General features: G+C 54.5%; 1 protein-coding gene across 9 annotated transcripts in view; it reads left to right on the forward strand.

The window, feature by feature from the left end:
* Positions 1-22338, forward strand: part of Llgl2 (LLGL scribble cell polarity complex component 2) — a 37878-nt gene extending 15540 nt beyond the window's left edge. Inside the window, exons 3-26 of one of the 9 annotated variants that reach the window (XM_046449546.1) lie at positions 5682-5779; positions 7439-7520; positions 8147-8262; positions 8648-8806; positions 11875-12037; positions 12190-12322; positions 12602-12656; positions 13207-13361; positions 16456-16673; positions 16781-16848; positions 16990-17143; positions 17230-17334; positions 17668-17960; positions 18050-18200; positions 18643-18793; positions 19459-19575; positions 19682-19848; positions 20238-20502; positions 20722-20881; positions 21133-21161; positions 21362-21419; positions 21590-21632; positions 21721-21782; positions 21990-22338. In XM_046449546.1, coding sequence (XP_046305502.1) covers positions 5682-5779; positions 7439-7520; positions 8147-8262; positions 8648-8806; positions 11875-12037; positions 12190-12322; positions 12602-12656; positions 13207-13361; positions 16456-16673; positions 16781-16848; positions 16990-17143; positions 17230-17334; positions 17668-17960; positions 18050-18200; positions 18643-18793; positions 19459-19575; positions 19682-19848; positions 20238-20502; positions 20722-20881; positions 21133-21161; positions 21362-21419; positions 21590-21632; positions 21721-21774 — 2994 coding nt within the window. In that variant the 3' untranslated portion in view covers positions 21775-21782; positions 21990-22338. Of the gene's footprint in view, positions 1-5681; positions 5780-7438; positions 7521-8146; positions 8263-8647; positions 8807-11874; positions 12038-12189; positions 12323-12601; positions 12657-13206; positions 13362-16455; positions 16674-16780; positions 16849-16972; positions 17144-17229; positions 17335-17667; positions 17961-18049; positions 18201-18642; positions 18794-19458; positions 19576-19681; positions 19849-20237; positions 20503-20721; positions 20882-21132; positions 21162-21361; positions 21420-21589; positions 21633-21720; positions 21783-21989 lie in introns of those variants that run through there. The other 8 variants (XM_046449543.1, XM_046449544.1, XM_046449545.2 and 5 more) reach the window with 8 other exon arrangements.
* The last annotated feature ends 1548 nt before the right edge of the window (positions 22339-23886 follow it).

Here is a 23886-nt window from a genome sequence, read left to right on the forward strand (position 1 = left end):
TCACGACGCATGAGGAGATAAATCAGTTGGCTGACAGGGCCATTGAGGACCTAATGAGGGAGCACTTCCTCAGTGGGAAGGAAGTGACTCAGGAGGGAAAGGGAACTTGTTTGGCAAAGTAAAACCCTGTCCTTGAATACAGCTTGGACTTGCTCACCTCCCTGGTGAGACCTGAGCACATTTGAGTCAGCCACGCCCGTGAGGGTGAGCCGCAGAGGTGGCTGCCCAAGACCTTCCTGCCCAGAGCCTGAACACACAGTGTGTTCCTGACCAGTTGCCCCTGCCCAGGGCAAGATTGTTTTGTCTTGGCTTTCCAATGGCTGGGCCCCTGGTGTCAGGTGACAGCCACACAGGGAGGGCCAGGTTGCTTGCCAACTGCAAGGAATCTGAGCTGGACCACACCCAGTATGGGGAGAGCCGCCTAGCCAGCCTGGTGGGTGTGCCCCTGTGGCCCTGCACAGCCTCCTGGGGCTCTGGTCCCTGACATTTCTCCCCTCACCCTGTCCCCACCCCATCCCCACCCCTGACAACTATCAGGACTCCTCAGGTCCTTGCTCCTGGATGGGACCCTCCCTGGCTGAGGGCAAGATCAAGATCACTGTCTCTGACAAACAACTTTTGTGAACTTTTTTTTCCCTTCTGGGGACCTGGATCCTGGAGCTGGGGAGACAGATGGCCTTTCTCTCCCACACCCACTAAGGTTGCAGTTTGGCGCCTCCTGCGCCTCTTTGCTCTCCTTTCCCCACTCCCTGTCACAACGGCTCATTGTTCTCTTCTCCCTTGGTAGAGGTCACCTGAGCCAGGTAGCAGCGTGGGGGCTCCGGTGGGGGGATGGGGAGGATGTTCCCAAGGCTGCTGAGCTTTGGGCAGCCTCCTTGGATTCTCAGCTGGAGTTATCGGGGGTCCTGGGTCAGGAGGGCTGGTCTGGGAATTCAGTGCCCACCTGCCAGGAGCTGTGCCTGCTGCCCCAGGCTGAGCCCCTGCCCCTCTTGACTACATGGATGCTCAGGGCTGTCCGTCTTCCTTGGAAGGAGGCCATCTGCATACTCCCTCTTCCAGGGCCCTAAACAAGGCTGGGTGTTTGCTATCCACATGGACCTTGTACTCCAATGATGGTGGAGAGGCTTAACCCTTAGGGGTTGGGGGAGGGAGGACAAAAGTGTGGGCAGGGTACACTGGTTTGGGACAGCTGGGGCAGGGGTGGGGTGCCTGACAGAACTTGGTTCCTTCCCTTACCTGGTTTCCCTAGCTTCTCCCTGTCCCTTTGATTGATTCATAGATTGGCCACTCGCAGTCTTCAAATCCAGATCTCTCCTTCCCTGTCCCAAAAAGTCTTCTCATACCTTCCAGCCTAGCCCAAGTCCCTGTACTGAAAACTGCTTCATTTAGAGATTTGTGTGGGATTTTGTGTGTGTGGTGCTGGGATTGAACCCAGGGCCTTGTGCATGCAAGGCAAGCGCTGTACCAGCTGAGCTATAGCCCCACCCTAGCCCTTTTTATTTGGAGACAGGGTTTTACTAAATACTGATGCTGACCTCATGCTTGTGGTTGTCCTGTTTCAGCCTCCTAAATTGCTGGAACTATAGCTGCTTTATGGGTCGATTTGCATGCCCTGAGCTGAGGGGTCCCCAGGGAGCCACACTGCTTACATTCAAACCCACTCTCTTGGGCTCACTCCCCTTCTTTTGCTCTTGAAGGAGCCTCATCCTTCCTCTGTTGTCTGTGCAAGGTGTCCCAGGAGATGCAGCAGGGATGCCGCAGAGGAAGCTGGGCTTCGGAGGCAAGGCCTGTGCACTGTGGCTGAGCAGAGCCTTCTCATGCTCCTAGGTGGCTTTCCTGAGGGTCTTGTATTCCACCAAGGACAGCCCTTCTCAGGATAGTCAGGGTATCATCCTGTTGATGGGAGAGAGCTGAGACCCAAGAGCAGAATGGCTTACTAAGTGAAGAGGCAGGAGGGGAGTGGAAGCCTAGTGGGTCTGACTTACTGCCTGTTCTGAATGGCCCTTTGCAAGAGAAAGAGGGGATGGGAAGGAGCGGTGACCACAGTGTCCCCATGACACTGAAGGAATTGAGGAATACGTGTTCATGATGGAAGAATGGGCCCAACTTCATTGTCTTCTTGTGAGTTGGAGAAGAGAAACTGACCTGCAGGAGGGCCTCAAGTGAGATGTTCGGGGAAGTGCTAGTGAGTTGATGGGATCTGTGACCTGGGAGCCTGACAATAAACTCCAGATCCAGACCTCATAATCCCAGTTTTCACTTATAAAATGGTCATTTACCATGTGTGTTAGGTCTTCACGACGCATGAGGAGATAAATCATGGGGAGGCTGAGACAGGAAGATTGCAAGTTTGAGGTTCGCCTTTGCAATTTAGTGAGACTCTGTCTCAAAATAAATTTGGGGCTGGGGATTGTTGCTCAGCAGAGCACTTGCCCAGCATGCGCAAGCTCCTGGGGTGATCCCCAGCACCAAAAAAAAAAAAAAAGCTGCAGAACTGTTTTTCTTTGGCTTTAGTTTCCTGCTGATGCCCTGATGCCCTGAAGCAGAGTTGTCCCAGGATTGGTGCAACACGACTAATATGAGCCTTGTAATTAAAAATTTTCTAGAAGCTGTATTATAAAATCTTATAAACATTTGAAATTAATTTTATAATATAGTCTCTTGAATCCAGTATATCCAAAATAGTGTTCTTTTGACAGGAAGGCAATATAAATTAATGAGTTTTTTTTTTTTTTTGTAGTGGGACACAATATCTTTATTTATTTGTTTTTTTTTTATGTGGTGCTGAGGATCAAACCCAGGGCCTCGCACGTGCTAGGTGAGCACTCTACTGCTGAGTAGAGCCCCATGAGATATTTTTTACTGTATTTTTTTTAATACTAAGTTTTTTAGATCTGGGCGTATTTCATACTTTATAGCCCATCTGAATTCAGTCATAAATTTTCCTTGAAAATGCTAGATTCTATTTGGGATTCGGAAGATTTACAGTTGAAAGGGAGACTGGAAACTTTCTCCTGACCCCAGCCCCTTTTCTATTGGGGCTGGGGTTGCAGAAGACCACTCATCTAGCCAGTTCAAGGTGGGCTCAATTCTCAGCACCACATAAAAATAAATAAATAAAATAAAGGTTTTGTGTCCAACTACAACTAAAATAATATTTTAAAAAAATACTCAAAGAGTTTTCCAATAACTGAATTGAACATCCATTCTTATATTTAAATTGATTGAAATACAGGAAAGTTTAAAAGACAACTTCTTGGGGGCACTAGCTGCATTGCAAGAGCTCTGTAACTCCTCTGGCTCCTGGCTGCTGCTCTGGCAGCCAGGGGTGGGGGGCCTGCTACTGTCCACCAAGCTCTGGAGGATATTTCCCCCAGAGTCTTCCAGATTCCAAATTCCACAGGCTTTACCCTGAACTGCTGCTGGCTGTGATGGGAAAAATGTTGCCTTCTCAGGAACCTACTCCTATCTCTGGCAGCTGGCTTCCTGAGGCCCCTGCAACCTGTGGCTGCCTGAGGCCTGGCAGGGCCCCCAGGGGAACTTGTCCCACACAGCCTATCTGTTCCCTTCCCTCCTTTTCAGGGAAATGTTTACATTCCAGATCCTCAGCTATCTACCCAGGGCTTTTCCAGGGCCTGCATTTTTTACATAACTGAACTGGGACCTAGGCTGGCTTAGAGGCTCCTGCAGGGTCCTTTATGCCCTCCTGGCTGTCCCATCCAGGTATATCCATTTGCTGTACAGACTCTTCCCCCTCCTCAGGGCCCCTTCTCAGTTGTACAGTGCTTGCTTCACATGTACAAGCCCTGGGTTCAATCCCCAGCACCACAAAGAAAAATGGGGGTGGGGTGGGGGTTTCTAGCTCCAGAAATCCCAGCAGGTCTTGGGGCTTTCCTTTAGGCCTGACCCTGGCCTGGGCCTCCTCTAGTGAACCACGGTACTGGACTGGCCTGACCTGGATTGGCAGAGGCAGGCAGCCTTTTAGTGCCAAGCTGTTAGGCCTGATGCTCAGGGGCCTGACAGAGCTGCTCAGGATGGCTGGGGAGGTCCTCTTGTTGCTGCAGCGTTTTGGGCTTGGCAATTTCCTTGGTTAAAAGCAGTCTGGTTGGCATGGCTGTGCTCTACTCCAAGCCCTTAGCAGTGTCTGTGTCCCCTGGGGGTTGGGAGTAGCTGATTAAGAAGTAGCACCAAGAACCTTTCCCCAGGCGGTTTGTCCATCTGAAGCCTGATGTTCACCTTCAAACCTTTTCAACCTGCCTTTTTACCTGGGGCAGCTGCCTCCTGAAATGCCGAGGGTTGCAGACAGAACCATGGTCAGTGCAGTTGGCAACTGCAGAAGCTCTAGCTTCTAGCTGTACCAGAAGCTCAGGTAGTGAGGCAGCTCCACCTTGAGAGTATTCTCCAGCTGTTGAAAAGTCGCTTTCCAGCATTTACCAACCAGGCACAAAGCTACACATGCCTGCGTGTATCTGTGGTGTGACTGGGGTCTTGCCTCTGCATTATTAAACTACATGGGTTTGGGGCTGGGTGGTGGCTCAGCAGTAGAGCGCTCGCCTCCCACGTGAGAGGCCCTGGGTCCGTGCAGTGAGTTATAATTGTGTTCAATTATAACTAAAAAATAAATATTAAAAAAAAAAATAAAAAAAAATAAACTACACAGGCTGAGGTGTGGCTCAGTGGTAGCACATGCAAGGCCCAGGGTTCTTCCCCAATACTGCCAAAAAAAAAAAAAAAAAAACCAAAAAAAAGGCTGAGGGAAAAACAGAATAAAACCTCATTAAAAATAAGCTAGGCTAGGTGCAGTGGTGCATGCCTGTAATCCCAGCAAGTTGGGAGGCTGAGGCAGGAGGATCCCAAGTTCAAAGCCAGCCCCAGCAACTTAACAAGGCCCTGTCTCAAAACAAAAAGGGCTGAGGATGTGGCTCAGTGGTTCAGTACCCCAGTTCAATTCCTAGTACCACAAAACAATTAAGTAAATGTACACACGTGTATAGTCACAAGCACAGAAAAGACTCAAAGGATATACTTCCCAAGTTATCGAGGACTACTTCTGATTGTGGGATCAAAGGGTAATTCTTGATTTTTTAAATACATTCCAACATTTCTACAGTGTATGTTACTTCTGTAATAAGAAATGAACAAAAGCATGTACCTGCAACCATGCTCCAAAAATTGCCTCTCTGGAAAGGTGGTTGAGAAGAACTGTGACAAGGAGGGCCCTTGATTTGAAGCAGCAAGCTGGAGGCAGAGGGGGCCTTGGACAGTCCAGACCCGGGCAGGGACGCCAGGATGCTCTCAGGGTATGGGGTGGACCTGGAGCTGTAGCACCACTAGACTTCTTTCTTGAGGGACCAATGTCTCCATGGTGCCACTCCCCACCCTACTGCAGGAGGGTGGGGTAAGCCTGTCAATAACCAGGGTGCACAGGTGGAGTTGGGGGTCTTATGGAGTGTTAGGTGGCCAGTGTGGTGCCAGGAATAATAGCATGCAGTAATGATCAGGGTCAGAAATGGGCCGCAGAGGTGGGGCGTGGGTGGGAGGGGTGTGAAAGGGCCCAGGCCTCTCCTTCCTGTTGGGCCGACTCTGGGCTATGGCTCCACCTATCACTAGCCCCAGCCATGGCAAGGCAGAGGGGACACAAGGACACTGAACGTGTTTGGTCTTCGTGCCTCTTATTGCAGACGGTGGAGCATGGCTTCCCACACCAGCCCAGTGCCCTTGGCTACAGCCCTTCCCTGCGCATACTGGCCATCGGCACCCGCTCCGGAGCCGTCAAGCTGTATCCTTTCCAGTGCCCAGCTCCCACCAGCAAGTGGGGGGAGTGAGATTTGAGATTTTTCTTCTCTCTCCTAACCCATGGGCTATTGGGATAAGAGCAAGATGTTCCTGATCTGGTTTTGAACGTGATTTTCTGGGGGGATGGGATATAGTTGTTGGAGGGGTGAGAGGACTGGGCATGGTGAGCTGTTGTGTGTCCTTCTAGGATTGAAACTGGGGAGGGATGGGTGTGTTTAGTCTCCTCTTGTTCCTTGGTTCCCTTTCTCACCCATAGCTGGAGATTTCAAGAATGGAGCCCTACTGGGTGAGGGAACCTCTGTGCAACCAGGCACCACGCTGGGAGGAGAGAAGCCTGGTCCCAGTGTCCGTCCTTCTGCCTTGACAGGGTGTGGGGTCTCAGAGGCCTGCTTTGCAAGGGCTATGTTGAGGGCTAGGGCCCCAGAGAGCAGGGCCTGACACCAGTGTCGGGACCAGAGCCTGGTGGGTGCCTGCCTTCCTAGTACCTGGCCCAGGCTACAACGGTGGGGGTTTTTGGGGGGTCTCTCCAAAGGCACAACCCTTTCAAGGAGTCCTGGCCTTTCTTCCCCTGCTTTCCTCTACGCTACCTGCTCCCCTACCAAAAAAAATTACAGGTGACACTTCTAGTCCCACGTTCCCGCTTGGTAGTTGCCCTGAGTGCAGTGAGTGGGGGCAGGTGACCTCCTGGAAGTGGTTTTGTTTGTTTACCTTTTTCCTTGGTAAAAAGCAGAAGTCACAGGGAGGGAAAGCCCTCAGTGAGGGGCAGCACCTCTTCTGGAGAGCATAATGGATCCTGCTTGGCTGGGACATCCTCCACTGGCTGAGGCTAGTTGTCATCCAGTGGGGTGGTTTTTTTACCCAAAGCCTCACCTTTGGTTAACTGGGGTTATTTTGGAGGCAAGTCCACAAGTTTCAGGAGGAAAGATTGCCCCTGAGACTTTTCCTCGGCAGGCATGGCCTAGGCCATGCATCTGGGGCCCCCATCGCTATCTGACCTGAATTTCCGGATGAACTAGGATGGGGCCTAGGGCAGTTGGGAGATGGGGACTGCCTTGAGTAGCTCAGCTGGCACCTCATGTAGGTAGGCCTTTGCTCCTCTGTCAGAGCATTGGGGCAGCTGGAGGGTGCAGAGTCCCCAGGAGGGCTGGGCTGGCGTACACACAGCACAGGGGCACAGGTGCTGCGACTCCAGCCTTCTCCACAGTTAATCATTGCCAGGCCACAGCCATATATCCTGGTTACCAGTCCTGGTGCCAAGACGCAGGCCAAAGCTGCTGGGGGTGGGCCTGCAGTGGTGCCTATGTTTTCTCACAGGTGCTACCAGGTGCTGGCTGAAGGGCCTGTTGTAGGAGGGGCAGCCTAAGAGTTACCAAGATGGGCTCCATCTTTCTACAGAGTTGCCCCCCACACACCTGGCTGGGAAAACTCTTCTTCAGAGGTCAGGTCACTGGCTGAGGTTCCTAGACCAGGGCCACTGCTGTCTGCCCTCACCCCAGGTGCCTGCACATGGGAATTGATGTCTGGAGGGAGGGGGAGCCCTTCTCTCCCTTTGTACTCCTTGCCTCCTGGGCCAGAGAGCCTGCAGCTCCAGGCTAGCAAGGGCTGGTCCAGCTTTCAAAGGTTTTCCTGAGCCTTCTCCTAGCTATGGTGCCCCAGGGGTGGAGTTCATGGGGCTGCACCGGGAGAACAATGCTGTGATGCAGATCCACTTCCTGCCTGGCCAGGTAAGGGCTGACTCGGGAAGAGGAGGGCTGAGGGCCTTCTCCCTGCTCTTATACACTTACATCTTCCTGAAAGAGTGGTGTGTGGAGGGAGGCATGGGTTGGAGTTTGAGGCTGCTGGGAAAACATGAGACCACCTCCCTTTTCTTAGCTGGAGGCTTTCAGGCCACTCTGAGAGTAGCTGGGGATTTTTGGTCCTGGGCTTCTTTGAAACAACTGGCCCAGCTGGGTAGGATGTCACACACCTGTAATCCCAGCAACTCGAGAGGCTGAGGCAGGAGGATCGCAAGTTCAAAGCTTCAGCAACTTTGTGAGACTCTGACTCAAGGGAATGGGGGCAGCTGGGCATGATGGTGCTATAATCCTAGCAGCTTGGGAGGCTGAGGCAGAAGGATCACGAGTTGAAAACCAGCCTCAGCAAAAGCAAGGCACTGAGCAACTCTGTGAGACCCTGTTTCTAAACAAAACAAAATAGGGCTGGGGGTGTGGCTCAGTGGTCAAGTGCCCCTGAGTTCAATCCCCAGTACCAAAAAAAAAAAAAAAAGGGATGGGGAGTGTTGCTGGGGATGTGGCTCAGTGGTTAAGCAGCCCTGGGTTCACTCCTGTCCCCACATGCATTCCCTTCCCAGTGCCAGCTGGTCACCCTGCTAGATGACAACAGCCTGCACCTGTGGAGCCTGAAGGTCAAAGGTGGTGTGTCAGAGCTTCAGGAGGATGAGAGCTTCACCTTGCGTGGCCCCCCAGGGTATGGAGGATGGCCCCTTCCCCTCCCTGCCCAGCCTACTCCTCACACCCAGCTCTGAGGCAGGCTTGTCCTTTGAGGGCTCTGTTATCTGCATGCCAGTGCGGGGCTGCTGCATACCCATGCTCAGGTCCTCCAGTGCAGTGGGTGGGTTTGCAGCCTCCACCTACACCCTTGCCTTGTCACGCAGGAGGGTCCCAGCCCAAGCTCTCTACCATCTGTTTCCCACCTTGGCAGAAAGTGACTAATATGGTTTTCCTGGTTGAGATGCTCTGAACCATTAAAGACCATGAGGGACCTATCTTCCATGGACTGTTAAGGACCCTATCCTCTGGGTCCCTCCTGCCTCCGCAGCAGCCAACTCACGGGCAGCTGTCCACATTGGCAGGGCTGCTCCCAGTGCCACACAGATCACTGTCGTCCTGCCTCATTCTTCCCGAGAGCTGCTCTACCTGGGCACCGAGAGTGGCAACGTGTTTGTGGTGCAGCTGCCAGGCTTCCGTGCCCTGGAGGACCAGACCATCAGCTCAGAGGCCGTGCTGCAGCGGTAAGCCACTGGACATGGCCTTATCCCTTTGGTCCCCAGATATGTCTCAAGAGTTTATTTCTTCCTGGAAAGTCTTTGGGACAGGAAGGGAAACCCTCAACTCTCTACCTATCCCCCAAATTGAGAATCTCTCACCCCTTATGTCAGCATCGTAGCCCTAACAGGGATCTTGGAAGTAACCTGTCACCTAATTTAAAGGTGAGGAAAGTGAGGCCCAAAATGCTGGTGTGAAGTTACCAACTCAGTCCAGTGTCCTTTCCCTGAGATTGTATGTCTCAAAATCTGGGGGCTGTGCAGTAGGGTAGCTGGGACCCAAACCCTGCTCCACTGGGCCAGCTCCTGCTGTGCCTTATGTTTGGGGCACGTGCTGAGCTTCTACTGGTGCAGGTTCCATGGCTGAAAAGCCTGTAGGTTTGTTGAGGTGGCCGGTGCTCTGCTGCTCCAGGACTACATGGCAGCAGAGGGAAGCAGGCTCAAAGGGAGACCAGGGAGCCTGCCTAGGCTTGCTGGGGGCTAGGTTGCTAGTGACAGAATGTTCTGCAGTCCCAGGGGACAGGGGCCCTGGTCCTAGAGGGCTCTAGGCCAGGCTTAGAGCACATAGCTGGCAGCCTAGACTCTCCACATCCCTGAGTGACACTGAAGCAGGTTCCATCTGGCCAGGGCAGGGTTGGGAGGATTCCTGCATGGGGCTGGGTCCCTCTGTGTACAAACCCCAGTGCCTTTCTCACTTAGCAGGGTAGGGCTGGGGCAGTGTGCCTGAGGTCAGGGTAGAGCAGTTTGCAGGACACCAGGAGGGCACAACTGGGGCCCAGCTTGGGTGCCATCTGTGGGCACCTTGGTGGGAGAACCTGCTCCTTAGCAAGTGACCCTCAGAGCCAAGCCCTGCCCTTTCCCCGCCCCTTAGCTGATCTGAGGGGAGGCAAGGAGGGGCCTAATGCAGAGAGGCTGCCTCCAATCTAAATCCTCCTTTGGCCTTCACTTTGACCACACTTACCTAGGCTTTTATTTTTTTTTTTTTTAATTTTTATTTATTTATTTATTTTTTAATATTTATTTTTTTAGTTTTCGGCAGACACGATATCTTTCTTTTATATGTGGTGCTGAGGATCGAACCCGGGCCGCACGCATGCTAGGCGAGCGCGCTACCGCTTGAGCCACATCCCCAGCCCTTACCTAGGCTTTTAAAGTGGCCACCTCTGGTGACTGTGACTCTGAGCATGTCACTATCCTGAGGGGAAATATGTACAAAAGACACAGGTGGGGCTAGGGCTGGGGCTCTAGGAACTGAAGGCACAGCCTCTTGCATGTGAGGCACAGGCTCTACCAATGAGCTACACATTGGTACGTAGCTCATGGGGCTGGGTCCCTCTGTGTACAAACTCCAGTGCCTTTCTCACTTAGCAGATAGGGTTTGATCCTCAGCACCATAAATAAATAAATAGATAGATAGATAAATGCATTGTGTCTATCTACAACTAAATTTTTTTATATTTATTTTTTAGCTTTAGGTGGACACAGTATCTTTATTTTATATTTATGTGGTGTTGAGGATCGAACCCAGTGCCTCACACGTGCTAGGTGAGCACTCTACCACTTAGCCACAAGCCCAGCCCTACCACTAAAAATATTAAAAAAAAAGAAAAGAAAAGACAGAGGTGTGGCAATGACCATTCCAGAACTTCTTTCAGTGGTGAGAGGTGGGGTGGTTGGGTGCTATCTGATTATGCAGCAGCCTTCAGCTCTGTAAAGACATCATTTGCCTCCAGTAAGAAGGCCTTGCGGCCAGGCACATGTCTGTAATCCCAGCGGCTCGGGAGGCCGAGACAAGAGAATCTCGTGAGTTCAAAGCCAGCCTCAGCAATGGCGAGGCACTAAGCAACTCAATAAGACCCTGTCCCTAAATAAAATACAAAATAGGGCTGGGGATGTGGCTCAGTGGTCAAGTGCCCCTAAGTTCAATCCCCAGTCCCCAAAAAAAGCCTTGAATGATGTTCAAACACACGAGAGAACAGCCGTGTCTCATTGGATGAGGGGAAAAACAGTATGCAAAATTATGTGTATGGGGTTATTCCAGTGTTTAAGTAATAGCGTGCCTTAGGTGGCATGAGGTCACATGCCAGTGGGCACGGTGTGGAGCACAGTCACTGGGATGTGCAGCAGCTGCCGTCCAGCCATGCAGCTTCATTCTGTTGTTCTTCCAGATGCCTCAGTGTGTTTTCCAAGATGGTGTGATTCTTTCGTTGCTTAACTTTAAGAGATTTTTTTTTTAATAAGTAATTTACCAGGACCAGGTGTAGCTCATTGGTAGAGCCTGTGCCTCACATGCAAGAGTCTGTGCCTTCAGTCTCTAGAGCATGTGTCCACATGTGCGTGCACACACAAAGTAATACTTCATGTTGGAATCCACTTCAAAAATCAAAACTTTACAGATAAGTGAAAGTGACCCTTCAAGTCCCACTCCCAGTGCTAATTCTGATTCCACAGAAGCCATTGCTTACAGCATAGGGTATGAGAAAGCTGAGAGGTTTGGTTTGGTTTGATTTGCAGTATAGGGGTGCCTTCAGGGTCCAGGCTCCCATTTGACTTCTTGGTGTTGGGTCTCGGTCTCATGTCTGCCGCCTCATGGTTCTCTGTTGGCCTCAGTACCTCCAGAGTCACGTCAGCATTCCAGATCCAGAAGAGGAAGAGAAGTCAGTTCTAGGGCTGGGCCAAGTAATATAGAGTTTTGTTGATCTTTAAAATTTCTTTCTTGTGAAATACCACCTCCTTGTAGAAATGCCCTAAATATGACCATATGGTTGCACGATTCTTAAGAGCGATCCTCCCTCTAGCCAGCCCCTGAGCGTCCCCACATGCCCTTCCTCATCACAGCTCCCGCTTTCTTGCTCCATCCCTCCTCCAGGTTGACTTCCAGAAATCACGTCCTTGCCTTTCTTTAAGGTTATATCACCTCTGGTGGCATTCTTGGGATTTTATTTATTTTTTAAATCAGTGTGTCCTGGCCACCTTTCCGTGATGGCACACAGGCTGCCACTGTTGCTGTGGGCTGACTGCACTGCCCTCTCCAGGTTGCCAGAAGAGGCCCGCCACCGGCGAGTGTTTGAGATGGTAGAGGCTCTGCAGGAGCACCCTCGAGACCCTAACCAGGTCCTGATCGGCTACAGCCGAGGCCTTGTTGTCATCTGGGACCTACAGGGCAGCCGTGTACTCTGTCATTTCCTCAGTAACCAGGTAGGTGGTGCCCCGACACAGGTGGATACCTCGTGGCTCTCCCCAGCCCCCACTTGGCAGTGCAGCCGCTGGGCGGCAGGAGGGGAGGATCAGACCTTGCTAACACTGCCCCAGTCCCACCCACTGCTCTCTCTCCCTCTCCCCCTCTAAAGCAACTGGAGAATGTCACTTGGCAGCGGGATGGCCGCCTCATTGTCACTTGCCACTCTGATGGCAGCCATTGCCAGTGGCCTGTGTCCAGTCAGGCCCAGCAACCTGAGCCCCTGCGCAGCTCCATGCCTTACGGTCAGTGCCTCATGGTCTGAGGAGTCCCTTTAGTCTACTGAATTCAGACATGGGGTACCCTGTTCACAGAAGCAAAACCTGGGCCCAGAGAGACTCAGGGCTTGATCCAAAGCCACACAGACTTTGGATGCCCACTGAGGCTATCTCTAGGAACTGCTCAACGAGACTCCCCAGCCCAGATCCACATGAGGGTTTGGGTGTGAGGTGTCCTTGCACATGAGCAATCTGTGCCGGTGGGAACCGGCATATGCTTGTTCCAGCTGACCACTTTTCTTTTAGGTCCCTTTCCTTGCAAAGCAATTACCAAAATCTTCTGGCTGACCACCAGGCAGGGGTAGGTATGGTGCTCTGTCCTCTCTGTCTCCCAGAGACTCCCTTCAGGGCTAGAGAGGCTTTAGGACTACTTGGGGAGATGGTCCTAGGGAACAACTGCAGGTGTGTCTTGGGTGCTAGGTAGGCAGGGAAGGGCAGGCTCTCCACCCATGCCTCTCAGGGGCTGCAAAATCCATACATACACCTTCCTTCCACCCTCCCAGAGAGATGGTCTCAGTAAGCAGGTCACAGACCCTTCTAGTCACAGGCCTGTTTCTTCAGAAAGAACGATGCAGGAAGGCCTGAGGTAGAGGCAGGGACTCAGCTGGAGGCTGCCTATCCTGCCTGGCCCCAGGTTCTCCTGGGCTGCTGCAGTGGGCATGAGGTTGGGGTCCAGCCTTGCCCCCGCCAGTCACCCTGAGACCGGCCTACCTCCCAGCATGGGACCCCACCCCAGGCTCTGCCATGAAGGCTGGCCACTTCTCTGTGCTCTGGAAAGCCATACCACAGGCCCAGCTCCAGGCTGCCTCGGTGGTACGGAGCCCAGCCCAGCCTTCCCCTTATACCCGCAGGTTGCCCTTCACCATCTTCCAGGGCGGCATGCCACGTGCCAGCTACGGGGACCGCCACTGCATCTCAGTGGTCCACAATGGCCAGCAGGTAGCCTTTGACTTCACTTCCCGTGTCATTGACTTCACCGTCTTGGCAGAGGTGGACCCTGCAGCCGGTAGGCAAGCTTCAAGAAAGGGCAGAGGGTGAGGCGTGGGAGGTGCTGGGTAGGCACATAAATAAAGGGGAGGGTCCTACACAGGCATGCCGAAACAGCCACCCTCCTGCATCCTTCTTAGTGCTACAAAGTGTCACCAAGTCCAGTGGCATGTCTCTCCATTCTCTCCCTCCCTGTGTCCTCCCAACTGGGTTCACAGCCTGGAGCTTCATCCTTACCAGGTCACACCTCCTGCCTGCCCTGAACTTTCTTTGCCCTTCCCAGGCTCTGAGGGACTTAGCCCAGTGAGGACAGATCCGCCTTGTTAGATTTACCGTCCACCAAGCTTAGGAAGAAGGTCCAGGCTGAGACACAGTGAAGCCTGCCTTCTGGGTGGGGCGGGAGGTAGCTGTGTGGGGCCAGCTCTGAGTCAGCCTCTTAAATTGGTGACAGGCAAGACCAGCAAGGGCTGATGTCAACATCTGGGAGGAGGCCTCCAGGAGCTCTCCAGGAGGGTGGGCCTCCTCCACTAGTGAGTGACCCACCCAGCCCTGGTGTCCCCATCACAGAAGAGACCTAAGCCTGCTTTTCCTTTTTTCCTGGCCCCTCCTTCCTCCTCTTACTTGATGCTGAGAGCAGGGCTCCAGAGCTGCCTTCCTCAAACCAGTCAGTGCCATGTGGGGACAGAGCCTGGAATCTACTGGGCTGTCGCCTCCCCCTGCTTCCCTTGGCTGATTGGATCCTCTGATCCCCAGCAGAGGATCCTCCCAAGAGAAACTCACTGAGCCGTACACTGAAAACCAATGGTGTGCTGGGCACAGTGGCGCACGCCTGTGACCCCAGCCGCTCTAGAGGCTGAGGCAGCAGGAATCATACAGTCGAGGCTGGCCCGCAACTTAATGAGATTCTATCTCAAGATCAGAAAAAAAGTGGGGGGTGGCTCAGTACCCCTGGGTTCAATCCCAGCAATGCAAAACAAGGCAAAGCCAGGGCCTTCTAGGGCTGGCCATGCTCCTCTGATTGTCCATCTGTGTCCCCAGATCGGATCCAGTGGCCTGGGTTGAGTGCATGATCAGAACTACTCCCCTCAGGCAGGGTGTGGGCACACTGAGTCTCTTGTGCGATTCCTCTGCCATGGGCCTTTGCCGGGCAGACTTTCTTATTTAATAAGCAGCCATCACCCGCCAGGCCCTATCCCAGGAGCAAAGTCCCTGCTCTGGTAGGGCTTACTCAAGTGTGGGGAAATAGGGAAAAAACTGATAATAACATCAGAGGCAAGAAAAAAGCAAAGCCAGGTGAGGGGGCAGGGGCAGGGAGCAGGTGACCGGGCTGATTTCGGCAGGGTGGCCAGCAAGGCCAGCCCTGGAATGAACTTAGAGGGCAACGTAGGCCCCACAGGGACCTGGGATGAGAGACTTGAAGTCAGGAGAGCTCTTTGCTTGCTCAAGTGAGATATGGACAGAGGGAGGGAGGTGACTCCAGACGGGGACAGTGCCAGATTGTAAAACTAGAGGCTCGGAAGGCCTTTAGGTGTATTCTAGAGAGGTGAGAGCCCCAAGCAAAGGTGCCATGGTCTGGCCTCTGTTCGGAAAGGATCTGTATGGGAACTTCCCATGGGGTGGAGGTGGGAACCAAGGGGGGTGCTGAAGCTCAGGTTGGGACGGGGGCACAGGACATGGTTGGGTTTGGAGTGTTCTAACAGTCAGCCTTGACCTTGGTCCAGACCCATGAAGGACCGGGTAACAAATGATGTCCCTGCCCCCTCTCCTCAGTCCTGCCGTTGTAGAGCAAGTGCAGCCATGGGCAGTGCATACACAGTGCGTCATCTTACAGAAACAGGCAGTGGACCAGCTCTGGCCCTTGCACTGTGATTTGTCAACCCCTTGTCTAGGTGGAGGTACATGGAGGAAAGATGGGGTCAGGATGGGAAGGGGTATTGGCTCGAGTCTCAGGAGGTTTGGAGAAGGTACAGGGAGGAACAGGCTTTCTTGAATGGAATCGAGTTTGAGGAGATGTTGACCAAAGACCTGGGAAAGAAGAAAGCTCTGGAGTTACCCACGCAGAGCTCTGAAAAGCCTGGGGCAGGTGAGGCTGTCCAGTAGCACAGGGGACAGCAGATGAAAGCAGCATGAGGAAACCCGCCCTGGCGCGTGCTGAACATAGTAGGAACTCGGAGGTTGGTGGAATCTAGCGAAGGAAGCTGAGCACTGGTCAGAGAGGCAGGAGACCTGGGAGACGAGGGTGGGCGGCATGCTGCACCTGCAGAAAGGCAAAAGAGGGCCCCAGCTGGGGGAAGGTGCACACCTGGTCACGTGGCAACCAAGAGGAAAGCTCTCTGCTGGGGACAAAAGCCTGATTGGAGAGAACTGGAGGGGAGCAAATGGAGGGAGACAGGATGGGCTCTGCCAGACAGCAATACTGGGATGGGGTGCTCATGCAGGGAAGCCCTCGGAGCAGAAAATGTCCATCTGTGACAGATGTGCAGCCAGATGAGGCTTCCAGAATGTGCAGAAGCACTCAGCCAGGCCGCTGCTATGGGCTGGCAGCAGTTTCTCCAGGTGGATAATGTGGGAGCCTGGCAAGATCAGCCTGGCCTAGGAAGAGGGGCTCCCGGAAGCCAGTTTTCAGGACATGTTTATTGAGTGGCAGCTGGGGTCGGGCCTGATGGAGGGTGTTGTGTGCAGTAAGGCAATGCACCATGGGTAGCTGGGGTGCTAAAGGCCTGCTCACTGCTGCTGCAGGGACAGCGTCAATGGGCATATCCCAGCCGCAGCTCGTGGCCTGAACAGGGAGAGCAGGAACCAGGGAAGAGGGCTGGGCGGGCTCCGTTCCTGGCAGGGACTCTACCTTTTCAGCCTTGGCTGGAGCCCAGGTTCCAGCCAGGTGTGTCCCTCCCTGTGAGCTTTGGGCCAGTTAGCTCTCCGCAGCGCAGACACAGGCAGGCTGCTTCCCCACACCTGCTGCCTCCCTGAGGTGAAAGATTTTGTTCTTATAGCCAAGAACAAGGGCTCTCTGCACCTGCAGATTCCAGGCTCCAGCGCTGTAGCTCTTTCTGCAGGGCCAGGCAGGGGCAAACTGCTTGCTCCTGGGCCCTGACCCTTGGCCTGTACCCCAGCCTTTGATGACCCCTATGCCCTTGTGGTGCTGGCCGAAGAGGAGTTGGTGGTGATTGACCTGCGGACAGCAGGCTGGCCATCTGTCCAGCCACCCTACCTGGCCTCCCTGCACTGTTCCGCCATCACCTGCTCCCACCACATCTCCAACATCCCTCTGAAGCTGTGGGAGCACATCATTGCCGCGGGCAGCCGGCAGAATGCTCAGTTTTCCACCATGGTAGGTCCAGCCCCAGCCCCTGCCCCTGCCCCAGCCCAGCCCAGCCCCATCCAGCCTTGCCCGTCTTGGGGCCAAGCAGTCCTGGAGTTCTTGGTCTCTTTCTCCAGGAATGGCCCATCAATGGTGGCACCAGCCTGGCCCCACCCCCACCCCAGAGGGACCTGCTGCTCACAGGGTAAGTGACTCTGATGCTACTTTTCCTCCTCCCAGGGGAGGGGCAAGGTGGGTGAGGGCACCGCCCTGAGGAGTGTGTGTCAGACACTGGGCACCCCAGCCGGCATCACTCTCACGGGGGACAGGTGGGCTCTGCCCACAGGCATGAGGATGGCACTGTACGGTTCTGGGATGCCTCTGGTGTCTGCTTGCGATTGCTGTACAAACTCAGCACCGCGCGGGTGTTCCTCACTGAAACGGACCCCAGCGAGAACCTCAATGCCCAGGGCGAAGACGAGTGGCCTCCACTCCGTAAGGTGAGGCCAGGAACCTGGAAGCTGGAGGTGGGGCGGGGAGGATGGGGCTGGCCCTGGCTGCTCACAGGTCTCCTCTCCCTCATCAGGTGGGCTCCTTTGACCCCTACAGTGATGACCCCCGGCTGGGCATCCAGAAGATTTTCCTCTGCAAATACAGTGGCTACCTGGCTGTGGCAGGCACGGCAGGGCAGGTAGCAGGCTGGGCAGGGACAGGGATTGTGGAGGAACGGTGGGGTGACTCTGGGCAGCAGGGACAAGAACCAGCCTCCGAGCACCCACCCGCAGGTGTCACCAGGAGTGCACGTTCTCTGTGCTTCTCCCATGGGATGGAGGTTTCTCAATCCAATAGAGAAAGGCCCCTAGAAGGTTCCTCGATCCCATAGAGGAAGGATGGTTGTTTCCCTCTCCTCCTAAAATCAGAACAAAGGGTGGAAGCTAGGCAGAGGCTGAGCCTGGACTTGAGTCCTGATCCTTTGCTGTCCTTTGATGCTGGGGTCTTGCTGAGCACATCTGCCCCCACCCAGGTGCTCGTGCTGGAGCTGAACGACGAGGCGGCAGAGCATGCTGTGGAGGAGGTGGAGGCCGACCTGCTGCAGGACCAGGAGGGCTACCGCTGGAAGGGACATGAGCGCCTGGCCGCCCGCGCAGGGCCCATGCACTTCGAGCCCGGCTTTCAGCCCTTTGTGTTGGTACAATGCCAGCCCCCAGCTGTGGTCACCTCCTTGGCCCTGCACTCTGAGTGGCGGCTTGTGGCCTTTGGCACCAGCCACGGCTTTGGCCTCTTTGACCACCAGCAGCGGCGGCAGGTCTTTGTCAAGTGAGTGTGATGGCTGGGGCTGGGGTCTGGGACTAAGGCCTTGGGAGGACCCTGCACCCTGGCAGCACTGATGACCTTATGTCCCCCAGGTGTACCCTCCACCCCAGTGACCAACTAGCCCTGGAGGGCCCACTGTCCCGTGTAAAGTCCCTCAAGAAGTCCCTGCGTCAGTCATTCCGCCGGATACGCCGCAGCAGAGTGTCTAGCCGGAAGCGGCGGCCAGCTGGCCCCCCAGGAGAGGTGAGGCCTAAGGCTACCCTTGAGCCCTGGCCAAGCCCAGGGCAGCCATCACCTGGACCATGTGACTCTCCCTCCCTGGGCTTCATGGGCTACAAACAGAGGCTCTGAATCCAGGCCACCTAGGTTCTCACCCCACTAACTGTGACTGCCAGTATGTCACGCTGCTTTTGTGCCTCAGCTTCCCCAAGCACAAAAGATTGTAATGCTTACCTTGGAGGTGAGTCCCCGGCAAAAATTAGTTGTTTTCTTATTATTCTGCCCCTTTCCCTACAATGTGCTGGGAGGCCAGGCAAGCTCCCTCCAAGGCACCTCCCACTTGTACAAGGTCTGCTTGGACATGGCTATGGCCAGCCTTACAGCCTTTCTGGGAGGATTGGCATCGAGCAGTGCCCCTGGGGTGGGGAAACAGACCTCTCTCTCAGGACCACCCACCTCACGGCAGATGCAGGCAGCAAACACCAAGCCCGAGCGGACGGGGCTGCAGAACATGGAGTTGGCACCTGTGCAGCGCAAGATCGAAGCCCGCTCAGCTGAAGACTCCTTCACAGGCTTTGTCCGGACCCTCTACTTTGCCGACACCTACCTGAGGGACAGTGAGTGGCCTGCCTGAAGTTGGGGGGTTGAGGGATACCCCTGGCGTGAGAGCACGTGAGAGCTGCTGCCTATCTGGGACTTCTGAGGGGTTCCCATTGTGAGCAGGGGAGATCAGAGTCCCCATCTGCCTCTTCCCTCCCCTACCTGGGCTCCCAAGTTGAGTTGCCCTGGCTTCATATCCAGGCTACCGCGCTCTAGAAATAGAGCCTTGGACACATCGTTTAACCTTTCTGGCCTCAGCTCCCCTCTCTGTGGAATGAAGGATGCTGTCTTTTTTTTTGGAGCATCTGTGAGGGTTAAGATGATGTGGTGCCTGCTGGTACCTGATAGGCAGGTGGAAATGTCCACTATCTGGCCTTCTCCTCTGATGGGTGGGAGCATCCTCGGCCACATCACAGCTAGGGCTGAGCTGTCGTGGATTTGGGACCATCCATGTGTGGGCGCCATGCAGTTGTCAGAGGGACATTCCCATCTTTTCCTGGGAGGTGGGCAGGGCCTACAGCATGTCCATTTTGAAGAGGAGAAAACCTCTTTAAAGTTTGCTAACTGGACTTTGGAGTCACGTGATATCTAACGATCAGGACAGGACAGAAGCCCAGCTTGCCTGTTCCTGCCCAACTCCCAGAGCCAGAGGCTAGATACGCAAACCTTTTCCTCTTGGTAGGCTCCCGCCACTGCCCTTCGCTGTGGGCTGGCACCAATGGAGGTACTGTCTATGCTTTCTCCCTGCGTGTGCCCCCGGCTGATCGGAGAATGGATGAGCCAGTGCGGGCGGAACAGGGTGAGTGCTGACAGGGGAGTACAGGGTGCTTGATCTGCCTGGGCTGGGTGAGGTGGTATCTCCAGCCTGGCCACCCACCATAGGGCCCTCCTCCTCTTTTCTATAGCCAAGGAGATCCAACTGATGCACCGAGCGCCAGTTGTGGGTATCCTGGTGCTCGACGGGCACAGCATACCCCTTCCTGAGCCCCTGGAAGTGGCCCATGACCTGTCAAAAAGCCCAGACATGCAGGGAAGCCACCAGCTGCTTGTGGTGTCAGAGGAACAATTTAAGGTACCACATGTGGCAGCAGGATCCCTCAGGAATTCCTGGGACCTCTTTGGGGCTCCGCACCTGGGCACAAGTCATGAAAGCTGGGGCACAAAGTTTTATTTGGAGTTAGTCGTAGGTGACAAAGGCACAGGAAAGAAGGGGAGTGGTCTTGTATGGGGTCTCTGGACCCCAAGCTCAGGCAGGGACACTGAGGCAGCACCTGAGTCTGTGGGAAGGAAGACCACCAGACGTGGAGGTCGGCAGCCTCCTGTCCTCCCAGTCCAGTGCAGTGACTGTGTGTTAAGAGCTGGGTGCAGGGCGGGCACTGAGATAGGGTGGGGAGCATCTGCTGAGGGCAGGCCAAGAGAACTATGGTATAGCCACAGCATGAGCACTGCCCTGTGCCCCAGGTGTTCACGCTGCCCAAGGTGAGTGCCAAGCTGAAACTGAAGCTGACGGCCCTGGAGGGCTCCAGGGTCCGACGGGTTGGCGTGGCCCACTTCAGCAGCTGTCGGGCCGAGGATTATGGGGAGCACCATCTGGCGGTCCTCACCAACCTGGGTGACATCCAGGTGGTCTCACTGCCCCTGCTCAAGCCCCAGGTGCGATACAGCTGCATTCGCCGGGAGGACGTCAGCGGCATTGCCTCCTGTGTCTTCACCAAATATGGCCAAGGTGTGCAGGCGGGGCAGGTGGATGGGGGCTCCCCGGCACTGCTGAGGGCTGGAGAGGGAACAGCAGCGAGGCCGTGGCAGCCAGGCCGGCTTGGCTCCAGGTGAAGAGCAGAGAGGGAGGTTCTGTCTCCTAATTTCCCCTGGGGGGAAGCTCTCCCACAGCCTCAGCCCGGGAGCCCTGGCCTCGCCTTATCTGTCAGATTTCTTTTCTGCTCTCCAGGTTTCTACCTGATCTCACCCTCAGAGTTTGAGCGCTTTTCTCTTTCCACCAAATGGCTGGTCGAGCCCCGGTGTCTGGTGGAATCTGCCAGAACCAAGCACCACAGCCGCCCCAGCAATGGCAATGGCCCTGGCCCGGACAAGTCCTTGGGCCAAACCAGGTGAGGGAGGGCAGAAGACCTTGGCATGGCCTCTCCCCCCGCCGCCTCCCCTCTGCTGACTAGTGAGAGGCCCCCTTCCTCCCTTGCAAGTCACCAGTTCAGGGAAGGGCTCTGTTGGCTCTGTTCTTCTCTGACCCAGTACTGTGGCAGGCCAGGCCAGTTGATGCCACGCAGTCTTCAGGGGACCAAGGCTTTCAGGGCCAGAGTAAGGAGCTTAGAGGCTCCTGGCCCTCACTGTCTTTCCCCCACAGGAACTCGGGGAGCCAAAGTGATGGAGAGGGTAAGTCAGGCCTCTTGGGGCCACCACCTGGGGGAACATCTGGGCCACACCTGGTTAGACTGGGGCGGGAACGGAGGGATGGAGCCCCAGGTGAGCAAGGAGATTTGGTGCTGGAAATAGGAAGTGTACCATTGTTAAGAGGAGAGCCAGGTAGAGAAGGACCCAGGGTAGGGTCCATCTCACCTGCCTCTGCCTTCCAGAGAAGAAACCCGGCCCGGTGATGGAGCACGCACTGCTCAATGATGAGCGTGAGTCAGGGTGGGGGCTGGCAGGAGGGGGGGAAGGGTGTTCCTGGATACTGGGTGAGGCCTGGAGGGCCTGGTGAAACTGAGGGCTGTTTCCCTGAGGTGGGCAAGACGGGCAAAGCGGGGAGAGGCTGCTAGCTGGCCCAGCCCCTGCTGGCCTCACCAGGCCTCACTGCCCTGCAGGAGTCCTGAAGGAAATCCAGAGCACACTGGAGGGAGACCGAGGGTAAGTCCCCAGGCTCTTGGAGAGGGGGCGGAGAGCACTGAGGGTGGAGGGGCCTGTGGGTGGTGACTCCCTGTGTTTGCTGCTGCAGGAGCTGTGGCAATTGGCGGTCTCACCGAATGGCTGTGGGATGCAGCCTCGGTAATGGGGGAGGTAGGGACTCAGGGCACTGCTTAGGAGGGTGTACTTCCTGGGGAGGGATCAGAGGAAGAGCGCTGGGCCCCTTCCCCAGGGTTGATAGGCCTTTGGGGCCATCCTAGCCCTGACACATGCCCTGGAAAACAACTGCTTAGGCTCAGAGTAGGTGACTGTTCTGCCCAGGATGATCATGAACTGCTTTCCCCCCATGTCCATCCACAGCAGAGTGAACAGGACAGGTGACCAAGCTGCAAGATGAACACACACTACTGAGGGCCCTCAGTGGGCGGAGCTGCTCCTGCTGGAGAGGCCCGTGCACTGGGCCAGGCCATGGGCTTCGATTGCCCCTGGTCTCCACCCTGCTGCTGCTCCTGGCCTTGCAGGAGGAGAGACCCCACTCCCGGGGCAGCCCCTCCTGGCCTTGTCTGTCTCAGTCCTTTTATCAATGTTGCACAGTTTTTATTCCTCTGTCCCCCCCCCCCCTTTTTGTAGTGGGTTGGGTTTTAAATTATAAATCTTAACTGCCTTTGGGTGAAACAGAGTTTTTAATAAACACCTTATTACCTCTTGACTGCACTGGTCCGAGAACTTGACTTCAATTGTCCAAATAAATGGGAAGTCTCAGCAGATCTGGCCTCGCCCCGGGTCTGTTCCCAGCCTTGGAAGCCTCAAAGAACCAGCTTTTTAAGCATTTGAATCTGAGCCCACCATGCTTGTTTGTATCTGAACATAACTGAGTGCTCATTCTTTGGGAATAAACAGCGAGTGTGAACCATCCAAAGTCTGTCTGTCCCACCTGGAGAACAGGACACCCCCACCCCCTGTGGAGAGGTACAGGGCTTTGGCTGTGAATTTAAGAGGTTGGTACAGTTTGTTTTATCTAGTTAGCTTAAAGAACAAATGTCAAGAGACACAAAGTTTCCTGCCCTAGACACCAAGAATTGAAGAAAACCGTGATAACATAAGCACTGTGAATCAGAGCGGAGAGCCAGCGCTTCCATTTGACGACTGTCTGCCTGATTAGATCAGATAGGAGGCTGAAAACGAGCCTAGCTTGATGGTAGCACCTGTAGTTCTACCTACTCAAGAGTCTGGAGCAGGAGAATTGTGTCAGCTGAGGAATTCAAGGCCAGCCTGGGCAATGTAATAAGACCCTGTCTCGAAAAAAGAAAACACACACCCCTGCAAATACTAGGAAGACTTTAAAAACAGGCTTACCTCCGCGCTCACTAACTGGAGCCTTGCCTAAGTACCCAGTGCGCTCAAGTGCTAGCTGACATGGGCAGGTTTCTTTCAGTTCTAAGGCATCCTCATGCTGGGATGTGAGGTGAATGGTTTCTGTTGCCGGGCATGAGCAAACAGAAGCAGCTGGTCCTCTAGCAAGCGAATTGGAGGAAGCTAGGCTGGCACAGGGAGAGGAGTCAGGGGTCCTTCTAGCAGTCCACAGGAGAGGTGATAGGGAGCAAATTGAGGCATTCAAAGGTCGACAAGTGTCGCTGCCTTGTGGAGAAGCCAGCAGATGGGAGGTGCTGGCTCCAGAGGTCATGGAGATGTACCATAGGAAACTGGATTCAGGGTTCTCAACTTAGATCTGAGGGTTTCAGGCATCCAAACAGGTGGGAGGCTTGGTGTCCACTTTGACTTTGAAGTTTGGCAGATCCAGCTCTTGAACACTGGCTTGGTCTGTGACTGGCCCTGTGACCTTGGGCAGATGACCTCCTGTGCCTTAATTTATATATAAAATGGGGGATAATAGAAGGACCTGTCTCGGAAGGTTGTAAAGACTAAATGAGAGCCTGTAAGAACACACAGCACCTAGCTCCTCGTAAACACCCAAGCCAAGGAGGTCAGAGTAAGTGAATAGTGGGTGAGGCCAGCAGAGAAGGATTTGGCTCCCCAAGGGAAGACGTGGGGAATGGAGTCACAGAGAGCTCAGAACACAGCCGCTGGAGGAGTTCCCAGTGTGAGGGAGGGCTGGGGATGTAGTTCAGTGGTAGCATGTGTGCCTACCATGCATGATCCCCTGGGTTCCATCTCCAGCAAGAAAAAGAAAGAAAAAAAAGAAAGAATACCCAGGTTGATCCTTGAGTGATCCAAGTCCTGGCCTGGGTCAACAGGA

This window comes from Marmota monax, unplaced genomic scaffold (genome assembly GCF_021218885.2).
Source record: "Marmota monax isolate L192 unplaced genomic scaffold, Marmota_monax_Labrador192_F-V1.1 WCK01_AAM20220418_F8-fsc00292, whole genome shotgun sequence".
Lineage (NCBI taxonomy): Eukaryota > Metazoa > Chordata > Mammalia > Rodentia > Sciuridae > Marmota > Marmota monax.